A 13,339-nucleotide genomic window follows, 5' to 3' on the forward strand; every position below is an offset into this window, starting at 1 on the left:
CGTTTAGGAAGAAAGGGTTTGGGTAGGTAATTTTGAACTTCAGTCAGGACAGTAATTAGAGGGGGGGAAAGGAAAAGGCATTTCTTTCAGAATAAAATATCCGCAATACTGCAAAATACTGCAATAGCGGTTTACCCAATATTTCCACTTATAATCAGGGATGTCACCTTTCTCATTTAACGAACAGTAAGATGCACAGAGGTATTTAGGCACTGACCTCGCGCCTGTGGGAGATAGGCGCTGAAGTCCCCCTTTGTGTCTGTACCTTCAGCTGCTTGTTGCAGCTGTTAAACTTCAAAGTATGTGAAGAATTTTAATATTTTTTCATCAGTTACCACGTTGATACCTTTGGGGTGGATGGCGGATTTATTTCTCTGTCCACAGTTCATTTCAAGGGCTAAATGAAAAACAAGAATAGTAGAAAGAATAAAAAATATTTATTAACCTTGTTTTAATTGGTGAAGTGGCTCAGGGAACTCAAATTGTATCTAAAAATTGTCAGAGTAATTTAGTATTTTAGAATCTCTTGTAAAAACCCATTTTAGTTAATGAATTATCTCAATACATCAAAATTGCTAATATATCCAGCAAATTGTTTCCTTCAGTGATCAACATTATTAGTCCTACTTTCCAGTCTAATCTTCTTTCTTATTTTGAGTGTACCTTTATAACATCGGTTAATTCTTGGGGTCATTGTTTTGGGTAGCTGCTCCCAGGTTTAGTTAACAGTAAGATCTCTCTCAGGAGACAGTCGACAAAAAGATGATCTAAGGTATTGTCTGGTACCCTGGCCTCTAAGTTCTTTGGTATTACAACTACTTGAGGCTTTTTGCAAACCCTGTTTTGAAGATGGAGTCAAAATACACGTAAAGAAATATTATATTCATTTTAAGATTTGACTAATGTTGTGAAGATACAAATCATTTATTTTACTACCTATAAACTGTTTCAGCACACTGAAGAAAAAGCTATGCTAATTTATATAGCTTTGACATTTTATAATTTTCATGATTTTTAGATAAAGGATTTTATATTTAAAACTTTAATAGTCTAGTCTGAGTTCATTTATCTTTAATTTTTGAAACGGGTAGAGTAATTCATAACAGTAATTTTATTCCTGTAATGTAATATTCACTTCAGTTCATTTGTGCATTAAAATTCCTTTAAGACCGTTATTAATGATTTATATAATGAAATGTCATATTAATCACAGAAGTTTTCACATTTTATTATTCTCTTCCATGTTAATACTATCTTTATGATCTCTATTAATGTTTTATATCCTCTAATTTCAATTATAAATCAAGAACATTTTCATGTTTTTGTTGGTATTTGCTTTTCAGGGGTGCCACCTTTAAAATTTTATGACTTTTTCCCCTACACATGCAGTATAAAACATCTTTATTCATATAAAGGTAGTTAATTATGTCTTTGTTTATAGTAAACTTTCATTGACAAACTTATAGTTATAATATTTCTTTTCAAGCTCAGAGACTAGAACGTCTGCGGAAAGAGAGACAAAATCAAATAAAATGCAAAAATGTTCAGTGGAAAGACAGAAATACTTCTTACTCAGGTAAGAAGAAAAGATCATTTATTTTCCTACTGTTTTTATTTCTGCTTTTAATGGTTACAGCATTTTCAGTTTGTAATTTTCACTTCAACTTTCAAGGCATAAAAGAAATACTAGCTATTGTATTTGCCTGCCATTCCCCGGTTATGCAGTTCCCATAGTGCGTTGTTTGGGGGGGGGAGATTGGGGGCACAGGCCTCCCACTTGTTTTCAGCTACGACTGGGGTGTTCCAAATTATTAATAAAGGCAAAGTAAAGATTAAATTTTTTAAATCTAGTTTGTTGGTTTGAACTACTTAGAGTGGCTGCCTTTTTTTTTAATGTGACAGTGTTTGTGTGTTCTGTCATCTTGTAACAACATTGTTATCTTCTAATACTTTTATTATCTCAGTGAGCAAGAAGTGGCAACAGGAAAGATTTTAGTGTCATTGTGAGATATTTAAGTAACAGGACATACTATCGTTGCTGTACGGTACCTGATTGGCAAGTGTCTGCATTCAAAATGCAGGATCAATATCTCCATACAAGTTAGGGTTTTCTGGCTATTTCCAGAGGTATTTGGCTTACACAGTAAGGAGGAATTTCTTAGAAATTATATTTATAGAATTTTTATGGTCGCTTCTCTGGATAAGGGGGAAGTCTATATGCGATCTACTTAAACAAAAGCATAATAAATGCTGTCTTAGCTTATACTAGTATCAGTGACTTCTATAAGAATATGCTGCTTTTTTTACTGTTATATAATGAAGTGCTTCTGACCGGATGTTCTACATAGCTTGAATTGTAATGTATGAAATTAAAAATCTGTCTCAGTTCTCTTATTTCATAGTTCAAGCTAGTATCTATTCCTGTTGTATTTGACACACATTCAACCTTTGTGTGGTCTGTCATGCCTACTTCTTTCAAAATTTGTGTATATCTTAATGAGGTCCCCATGTAATCTCTTTTTTTTTTTTTTTTTGCCTAAATCCTTGTATCTTCCTGGTTGTCATTTGCAGAGCCTTTTCCAGTTCTACAGCATCTCTTTTTAGAGGACTGAACAAAGCTGCTCACATGAGCAACCCAGTTGCACTAATCCTTAGTACAGTGTTCAGCTATGGTTGATACCTCTAGTAATGCATTCTAAAATGTTTCTGCCTTCATTTCTGTAAGTTGAGCTGTACGTTTTAATCTGCCATAACCTCAAACTCTTTGGTCAATATTTTTGTAATGTTTGACCATTGGTGATGCAATTCTTTTTTTCCTTATCCCTAATTTAACTGCTTGATACTTCTTTGCAGAAATATCCAAATTGCACTCAGATTCCAGTTTCCTCCTGTCTGTGTGTTTTCTTATTCACGTAGGCTCTACCATGACAGTTAGTTCCTTTTACACACTCCCTTGAAGATAAACGTGATGCATCAACCAGCAGCGAAGGAGGTGTCCTGCTCGTTAAAAATGTGCTGGGCTTTCGTTTGCCACTGCAGAAGCAGGCAGATGGATCAGTACCTCCCTGCTGCAGATCAAATTTAAATAAAAAAATAAATTATGTAAAAACTCCAGGCACTTGGTATCTCTCTTTATTGTCAGAGTTGATTTTCTTTCTCAGCTTAGTAACCGAGGTTCTTCATGTTTCTTCACTTATTTGCATGAAAAGCAACACAGTAGTAATAGGCCAGGAAAAAGAGCAGCTTTAAAACATATCATCTGTATCTTCCTTTTTGTTCTGTGTGTGAGATGCTGTCTGTTCTGTTCCTTGAGTTTAGCATTATTGGTAAATATGTATTAAAGCAGTAACAATAGATACAGCAGTTCTCACGTGGGGGAATTTGGCTGTCTTCTTCCAACCGTGTTTGTCTGAGCTTTAGACAAAGTCAAGCTTATGGCTGACATCTTGCAAACTAAAAGGATGCCGGAAGGTTGCTCTTTTGGACTGTGTTAGTCTGATAGCATCATCTCCATAGATAACTCGTCACAGAGAGATGCCCTGCTGTAAAAAGAGACTCTTACTAGCGTTTGCATTGTCCTGGAGGTGGATATGTAATCATAATTTGAGGTGTTAGGCAAATTAGTATCCTTTGTGATTCTTTTTATTACTATATACATAAATAAAAAGTCTACTAAGGAGAATAAAGGGAAGTGAGAGACGAGTAATTTTGTGTATGGTAATAAGAAATAAGATACGTATTTTGTACTAATCTGTTTGCTTGCCATCATGAGACAAGCTACTTGCCTTGTGAAAGGAATGAATTTGAGAGGAGGTTGTAGAAAAGAAACCGTGCATTTGGAGTTGGTTAGTGGACTAACAAATACAAAGATGCTTCAGGGGCACTGACTGACTGGAAGTGAAGTGGAACACACTGGAGGTCTTTTTTGTTCAGCTGTGCCACCAATTCACTTCAGCTTTATGTGCATCAGTTCTTTTTCAGTAGAATGAAAGTAACATCTCAGTTTCATGTCGTATAGAGGTCTTGCTGTCTTAGTAAAGCAATTTGTGGGTCCTATAAACCAAATGTTGATATACATAGGAAAAGATTACTCTTCTTTTATAAAATGCTAGGTATTTTTAGATTAGCCTATAAAAGCAAATACTAAGTCATTGTATTTTCATCTTCCATTCATTCATTTAGGAACAAATAGAATGTGAATTCGCAATGTACTGACAGAGTCATGCAAAAACCTCGCACTTCAGCTCTCATATATTAACTTGTATAGCTAACAAAACCACAAGCTGGAACAAAAAACATGCACAGAATAACAGGAAATCTTACTTTCAATTAAGAATTAAAAATTATGCAGTTAAAAAAAATTGTAAAAAAAAAATGTAAAAAAAAATTAGGTCTTTTTTCATGATTTTTTTCCATGAATTTTAAAAATGCTTTTTCCTAAGTTGAAGGAAGTAATTGCAACTCTCTCAGTTGGAGTCTATAAGGAATTACTTGACAAAGTGTGTGATGAAAGATGGTAGATTTTAGAATCTATATTCTAGGCTTTTTGCACAAATCTTCAGAAGGTTTTAGGTTATTCGTCCTAAACAGGATGAATTTTTTGAAATTGTGGTATTTCTTTTTTGAAAAGGAAAACTGTTTCCTCAGCCAGCTGAATTTACTGTCCTATAGAATGCGCTATTATTTAAACTCTTCATTCACGTAAAGTATTTGACTTGCGTAAAAGCTATACAAAACTCAAAGCAAAACAGATGTCACTAATGAATGCAGAATAATTTTCAAGATCCTCTTTTTGCACATCCCAAAAAAGGAAACAATAAGCAAATCATCTTAATGTTTCCGTAGAGACTAAAACACTTACTTGTTCACTTGAGCCATTAAATCCATTATTTTCAATCCAAAACATAATGGATGAGACCGTTATTTTCAATCCAAAATAAATGGTTGAGACCGTTATTTTCAATCCAAAAAAAATGGATGAGAAATACCAGGTAGGGGTAATGCTCTAGCATAATTGTAGTTGAGTTTTTCTGTTGTCGTTTGGTTGGTAGGTTTTTTTGTTTGTTTTTAACAAAAGTAAGTTTGTGACAAAAAACAGAATCCCTAGTGGTGTTTAAGTTGCCATATTTTTAAAAAGCATTTAGTCAAACTTTTTTGGTTAATCGCAGCCTCTCACAAGACTGTTAGGTATCCGTTAGTACAAATATTTAATAGGTTTGCCAACTGCCTGAATTTTCAGGCTGGTAAAATAAATTGCGTTTTTGAGTAGCTATAATCTGACAAGTTTTAATTTCACAGTTTAAGAAATGTATCAACTCCCTGTAGATAGAGTCCCTAGTCAGTCTGCCTTAGGAGCTTTTTCATTTCCCTGGAGGAGCAACACGTAAATCTTTGAGATGTGAGAGAATCCAAATGCATGAATGAAGAGCAGGGTCAGTCCAGGAGAACTGGTGTTGGTTCTCAGATAATGATTGATTGAGTTTGGGGGCTCTTTGCTCCTAGAGCAGATGTGGAGAAAACTTGTCCAGATTCAGTCACAGTTTCTTGCAGATGAGACCCATTGGTATTAATAATGCTAAAACACCCCAGGCTCTGTCCTGATTTTGTAGTGTCCTTGTAACATAAGAAGCCCTATTTAATTTAATTTATTTATTTAAGTATTCTTGTAAATTTTGAGTTAAACTGTTGCTGGTAATTCAGCTATGCAGTCTCTTCATATGAAAAGAGCTTTCGATGGAAGCTTTTATGAGACCTCACAGACCCCACAAAGTACTCATTAACTCATATTACCTCTGTTTTTAGAAATTTTTTTTAGCTTTTTTAAATTGTCCTGAATGGTGTTTGTGGGTTTGACGCTTTGAGAGGAGACCATATCCAGTCTACCACAAGAAGTAAAATCCAAAGGAATGGTTCTTTTGGATCAGATGTAGTCTCTAGCCTACTGCTGGCAGCACAGTGACATTATAGTATAGTAATAGAGTGTAATAACACGTTACAAGCTCAATTTGAAATGCTATTGCATGGCCTATTGCAGATGTGACAACAGTTCTTCAGAAAGAAGAAAAAAAACAGTCAAGCAGAAAGACCAAAACTGTCTAATTCTCATTTTGAACCTTTATTTTTGTCTCGACTCAAGTGGATCTTGTAGTGACGAGTTCGTTGTATGGGGAAAAATGCACCTCTTCCTCAGCCAGATGTTAGCATTGTTTAAACTTCTAATATTTTCATATCTTTGGGCTATAAAAGAGTGGTGGTAGATTCTGTCTTGCTAAAGCATTTACTGTTTTATATACTTTATTGTGTTATCCCTCTTACAATGTCATCTTTTTGTAGTAATCAGTAGTCTCTGTACATCTTCTAATACAATACTCTCATCTCTTTTCTGATCTACAGCAGAGGAGCTGAGCTCACTGTTTGAAAAAAAGAATTTCAGAGTAAAATCTCCATGTTCTGGGAAGCAGTCAATATTGTCTGTGCGCCTTGAGCAGTGTCCACTACAGCTGAATAACCCCTTCAATGAGTACTCAAAATTTGATGGCAAGGTAAGTAAACCAGATATTTTTCTCTTATATCCAGGTGATCCCTGACCTGAAGATGATAAGCCTTAGGCAGTTCTCGTGTGCATTTACTGGTTCAAACGTTAATTAGTCTTTGTAGTAGGCCATTAGTTATTTTGGAGTGGTTATCTGGAAGCATGCATCTCTTCATCTTAAACACAATAGTTCCAGATTCAGTAGAACCAGTTCTCCACTTTTCATTACAAAATTGTGCCTTACCTTGCTGTTTTTCTCCTCCAGCAGGTTTGTTAGGTAAACGTATAGTGTGGCAGAGTTCTAGATCTTACAGAGTCAATGGTGAGACCCTTTGTATAAATGATTGGTTATTTGGCACTTCTGAAAGTCTCTTCTGCTTAGTCACATCACAGCACTTGCTAAATATTCCACTATTTGTGCTGTCTTTGTCTTCAAAATGCTCTCACAATAGTAGAAAAATCCACCCTCTGTTTAGAGGGTAGAAAAGCGTAGCTGCAACAGGACAAGTTCTGTGGGGGGAAAAAAGGACTAAAGAATGTAGTTCTGTGTAAGTATTCATTTATGTAACAAGTCAAGGAGGTTCACTACAAACCTGGGGAGGTTAGACTGATTCTTTGTCTGCACTCATTTTAAGAACTTGCATTTGTTATTGCTCCGAATTGTATATTACTGTCTTCCCTTGTATGCAAACTAGTTACTCTTTATTTTCTTTCTATGTCATAAAGTCTATACTGAAATATAAACGTTGTGGTGGATCAGTGTCATTTTTCTGAAACAATTACAAATACTGCATGGATCGCTTTTCAGTTGGGTATTTGTGGAGTCTCCTGTGAGAGTGTGAAGTTTGAGCTTCATTGCCATTCTGATGGAAGAATTTCATATTCTGTTAAGTATTCTTAAAGTGAAAAGTCAGATATGTAACTCCACTAGCATTTTTAGAAGTAGTTAGTGTATTTGTAGAATGGTAACTTTTAAACCATGAAGTTCATGTCGCAAAAGCTGCCTCTATTCTTACTTCAACTACTATGGACCAGTAAGTATAATACTAATTCAGTTTTCCAAAATGTCTGGCCTCATTAATAAATGATAGCACTACTTTGCTGACAACACTAAGATACCTTGCTGTTCTTATCTCATGAAATTTCAGTTTGGCAAATGTTTACATGTACTTCCAACAGTTACAGACAGTGGAAGTAAAAATAACATCAACACTTCTTTAAGAGAAATTTATTATAGTTGAATGGTGTCCCAGTCTTGTTGATGTAATACTTGAGCATGATTTGAGATCCCTGCTAGAATTTTTATCAGAAATTTGAGAAACTTAAGCATGTTTCCCTCCCATTTTGATAATCAAAATTGCTTTTTATTTATTTATATGAATTATAGTTGACTGTAATGAACATCTTAATTTTCATATTTGTCTGATGTATTTAGCAGGTGATTGTTCCATTTGAAGGAAATAGTACTGTACAAATTAGTTTCAGATATTAATGAAATACATCAGTGTTACTCAGTTGTGATGTGTAGGGTGATATAAATCAGCTTGTGTGAGATTTAGAAATCAAAATACTTATTTAACTCTCCAAAATAATTGAAATGGCATTTTGTTAGGCTATAAACTGACTATATTAATTATAAAAAGATTGTTTATATTACTCCAAGTTTTTCAGTAGAGTGCTTATAAAATTTATTCTCTAGACTTCTGTATCTATTGCCGTTTTTTTAATACCTACTTGACCATCTGAGATGTAGAGGAAACATTATAGTTTGCTAGTGACTTATTCTACTTACATAAATTTTGTTGTATTTTCAGGCGGTAATATAAACATCAAGATTTTCTTTTTTTTCTTTTAAAAAATATTTTGAATGAAATATCATTGATCTGGTATTTATTGATAATAGATTAGCAGTATTTTTCAGATAAATGCAATTCTTTCAGGGAGTAGTGCGTGACTTATTTACATAATTAACAGAGCCACATATCTCTTGGGGAAATGATCTCTAATTGGGGAGAGGCAGGGGGGATAAGGAGGGGCTAGGGGCCTAATTAAACATGTCTTCTAAAAAAAAAAACTAATTATGTATTTACTCAAGGGATCACAGTGGCTCTGAAATCTTTGAGATTATAGCCAGGCCCTTCTTTTTATATCAACGTATTTGAGTATTGTAACGTAAGCTTTCAGCTTGTTGGCTAACACCCGTTTTGTGGTAAACCTTCAGGAAAGCTCTTCATTTGCAGTACGTGAGCTTTGTTCATGTGGGTAGTTAACTGCTGCATGCTGAATGGTTCCAACTTACACTAATTCAGCTCCCTAACTGACCTGAAATGCTATAAAACCTCTCTATACAGGGTCTTCCTTGCCCTGCCCCACCCTACCCCAGCCTTTGATGTATTGTTTTAAGCTAATTAGTTAAAAATAAGAAAACATTGTATGCAATAACATCAACCAATTCATTAAAATGCTTACATCTTGCAGGCGTTTTCTGCCAGATTTAGTGTCTTTTTCAAAACCACTTCTGCAATTTTATGAAATAATAAAATTTTAAAGCACTCTAATTTCTTCCTGTTCTGATCAGTTCATTAATTACCAAAAAATTAGAGAATATGGCTTGTGAAATGCAACTACATTGGAAGCATTCTAATCAGCTCAAGAATTCAGGTGACTCTTGGCACATGGTTACACAGGACAGACTTGTGGCTTTCATGTGCACTGTAAAACTTCAGCTCTAACCAGAAGACACACTTACAACTTCTCATGCCTGCATATTCAAGTTTTTCCTTAATGTAGTTAATGTAAACTAACTCTTGCTTGCATGGTTTGTAAATCATGTGGGTTGTACATCTTGGTTAATAAATCTTGCAAACTCTTGCTAAGATTATTGTATGAAAATAAGCCTTATTTATTAATTCAGTTGTCATTTGTATAGTAAATTACTTGAAGGCTTAAGAAATCAGTTGCCATATCAGTTTCCTTTATTTGCATGCAAACTAAATCATCAAACATTTTATAGGGAAGTTCAGCTATATTGCTGTTTACAAGATTTGAAAAATCATATTTTGATGGCTTATTCTCCCAACTGGCTGACTGTTGATAAGGTTGGGAAAATAAGACAGACCATAAGACAGAGTCGAAAGCCATAGCCATGTACCAGCAATGAAACACAAGAGTATTGTAACCACTTGTTTCAGTGACAAAACTGTGAGATTCACAGCATTCAGATTAACGTTTCTTTTCAGGAGTAACCACAATTATTAGATAATGACTGTTGATTTTTAGCGGTAAGCTTTGTTGCAGAATCAAGACCTTAATCATTCTGCTCCTCTTTATTTTGATATTCAGAAAGAGGGTCTAGTATTACCTGTCTGCTTTCATTAATTGTTTTATAAACGTACATCTTTTCATTATATAGAAATTCAGAATAATTTTTTTCAAATCACAAGGGTAACTTGCATGAGTTGCTGGAAAGTGGGGTGATGAGTCTTACCTTAGATATTAGTCATAAAGGATACTGATTTAGTACAGTATTAGTGTCAAAGCTATTCAACCTCATGACCGTTAGCAAAAGTAAGTAAGAAGAAAATTGTTGCCAAGTTCTAATTACTGGGACAGAGGAAATGCATGTACGAACAGACTATTCAGCTCTGCAGGAACCTGTATGACTAACTCTTGTTAAGGCCCCTGTTTACAGTTCCTGTGGAAGTCATCTTTGAAGCCCATCCACATCCATTTTTCTTTGTAGTCTCTGCCACCTTTAAGAAATTCTAATCACTAAAGTGTCTTGTCAGTTCAGTTTTTGAGATGCCTCTCACCAAATGGCTGCTCTTATATCCTTAGAAGAACGTTAACAAACACCGAAGTGCTACAGGACTGTTGAAAAAAAATAAATGCCAAAGATATGCAAAATAGTCAAAGAAGAAAGCTGAAATCAAAATGTAAAAAAAGGAATCATTCAGCTCTAGAATAAACCTGATGTGCAAGGCCGAAAACTTTTCTTGCATGCAGATTAGTCTTCTTGATATTTGTTACTGCAAAATCCATAATTACTAGCTGACAATCAAGACTTTCTTAAAGTCTTCTAGTTTTTCTGACCTTATAGGGGCTTTGTGGGCTTACTTGACTGCTGGAGATAATTTAAAAATAGGTTACCATGAATTTTGATTGGACAGATACTCAAAATCCTATTGCAAAGAATGGTACCTCTGAATGGTATTAGTTTTTTTGTTGGTAATTTTGGTAATGCATTAAAAACCAACAATTTCTCTTACAGCAACTGTTTTAAAAATGATGCTGTGGAAAGCATGGGGGGAAGGGATAATTCATGAGTGCTAATTGCTTGGCTGTTAATTTTCATAAGTGTTGATAGAAGCAGTTCCTTAAATTAAACTTTGTTTAAAATGTATCAGGGGAAATATTCCACAATGTCGGGCCTGAAGTGAAAATTAATATGAATGCTGTGGCAATTAACACATACTGGTTAATAGCTTTTAGCAGCATTTTGGGATGATAGTCCTTAAATACATTTTTGCCTGCTGCTCTTGTTTCAGTCTTGTTTAAGTGTATTTCTGGATAATCATGAACAAATATTTTCCACAGTCTCCAGTATTAAATAGTTATACTCAAAGAAAGTACTTAAAGAACTTATGAAAGAAGCAATACTGTTGTATTTGATATTGAGAATGTTTAAAACAATCCAGTATTAAAATCAGTGAAATATTTTTTTATTCAAATACTCTGCCCCAGAGCTGCGTAAAATGTCCCCATCTGAATAAGTTTGCATAGTTTTTTTTAAAGCAGTTGCTTTTTCTGCCAATTTGAGTGGTTTACGTAAAACATGCACTCTACTAAAATACTTGAAATAAAGATACTTACCATGTTATCATGTATAGGACCTTTCAAATGGTGTTTAGATTAGGTGCGCATTACTCTGCTCCAGCACACAGCTGGTTCTAACATATTGTAATAAAATATACATAATGTTGCAGGTAGTTGTTAAGAGAGATTTATTAGAGAGAATTGTGTATAGTTTTTTTTATGCTTTGCGAACAACAACTCAAGATCTAAGTTACACAGCCTTCTAAGTTTTGGAAGACTTGCTTTAACTATCCTTGTTGTGATGTCTCCATGCCCCAGGTGGCACGACGTGGTGAGATGGGCCAACGCAGCTGCCAGAGAGGTATTTTGGTTCTGCTGAAGTGGAGGCTGTGCTGTCCTCCTGGCTTGGCTTTGCACTTCGTTTGGCCAGGTACAAGCAACGTTGCTTGGTATCACCCCTGCTGGGGGACGATCCCGCTCACCTGGGGAAGAGGAGTGGGCTCCCCGCACACCAGCACGGCCGAGTAGCACGTTCCTGGCCGGGGGCTCTGGGGAAGCTCCGCGGCTTCTCACCACAGTGCCGCACCTCACCGTGCCTGTGCAGCGCTGTGCACTGGTGCTGGCTCAGGAGAGGGGACAGGGACATGGACACGGGAAGGTCAGGGACAGGCAGCGTCACGACGGGTGCTGCAGGTGTGGGCTGCAGCCTCTTGCTCAGCCCAGTTCCAGAGCTGCACCGTTGGGCTTTGGGCACCTGAAACAAGTGCCGGGAGCACATAGTTGTGTCCTGCTTTCCTGTCAGCATGCTGCAGCTCCTTGTAAATTTTTTCACCCAGTCAAGTCGGGGAGTGAAGTCTCATGTAATACTGAGCATCTCTTGCCATCGGTGACGTGCATTGCTAATGACGTAGGGTTTCATAATTTTCGTCCTTACGTGTAGCATCACATCTGCTATGCAGATTGAGTCCAGTCATGCTTTCCTTAAGATGGAGATTCTTAACTGAAAAATTACCACTTTCTAAAATAAATTTTCTTTCATAATACATCATTAACATGAGTAGTGCTGCTAGCTGAGTTGTATTTAAATAAAACACCCCTATATTAAGAATGCCTGGTTTGTTCTTTATTGTGTCCAAGCTGTAGTGTTTCTGAAGCCTAATCAGCACACGTGGCTGCTGGCGCTGCCCCCGCTGCTGCGGGAGGTGGTGCTGGGAGGAGCGAAGCCCTGTGCCAGGGGTCAGCCAGGCAGCGCCCTGGAGGTCGCAGCACGCAGGCCTCGGGCTTCCATGCAGTGATTAAAATATATTAAGCTCAAAAGTTGCTCAATTTAAAGTACTTCAGAAACTGTTTTGTTATTTCCTACAGAAAAGTCATTTATCAGCAGACAGGGAAGTGCCTTGCGATGGTGGCTGAGCGCTCGTGCTGAGCGCCGCTGTGCGGGCAGGGAGCGCGGATCTGAGCCCCCGCGGGGCCCTGCCGCTCCCTCACGGGCCTGCCGGCCACAGCCGTCACCCATCACCGGTGGCTCCGGTACCTCACAGAAGCAGTGCAGGGGTGGCATGGCCGATCTGGCCAAACTGTCGCCTGGGTAGCGCATAAGGAGGCTGAATGTTGTTTTTTTGCCGTCACCTCTGTATGGGGACATGAGTTTTATCTCACAATTCCAGGCATTTCACTTGCATTAAAAAACATTTTTCAGGCCTTATGCAGATTAAATTAATGTGGATCTGGTTTAATTAACTTCTTTCTTGAGGGCACATTTGATTCACTTCTCCCTCTTCTGTACCTCAGCTCCATGTGTCTTGCTGCTGCTGTTCGCAGTTGCCCTTACTAGGCGGCATTCCTGCCTTACAGAGAAATCCCCTTTTGAAAATAGATCTGGGTTTGTTCATGGCTTGTTGCAGTCTTTGAACTCGTTGAAATGAGCCAACAGCCCTATTGGGATAGTACTTCCCAAAGTACTGCATTGTTTTGTGAAACCTTCTGCTGTCT

General features: G+C 36.8%; 1 protein-coding gene across 4 annotated transcripts in view; it reads left to right on the plus strand.

The window, feature by feature from the left end:
• The window catches only part of MAPKAP1 (MAPK associated protein 1), a 106,000-nt gene that overhangs the window by 13,238 nt on the left and 79,423 nt on the right, over positions 1–13,339 (plus strand). For all 4 annotated transcript variants that reach the window (XM_035555424.2, XM_050714610.1, XM_050714611.1 and 1 more), the window contains exons 3-4: positions 1,487–1,576; positions 6,394–6,542. In XM_035555424.2, the coding sequence (XP_035411317.1) occupies positions 1,487–1,576; positions 6,394–6,542 (239 nt within the window). The remainder of the gene's footprint in view (positions 1–1,486; positions 1,577–6,393; positions 6,543–13,339) is intronic.

Source organism: Cygnus atratus, chromosome 19, assembly GCF_013377495.2.
Source record: "Cygnus atratus isolate AKBS03 ecotype Queensland, Australia chromosome 19, CAtr_DNAZoo_HiC_assembly, whole genome shotgun sequence".
Taxonomy (NCBI): Eukaryota; Metazoa; Chordata; class Aves; order Anseriformes; family Anatidae; genus Cygnus; species Cygnus atratus.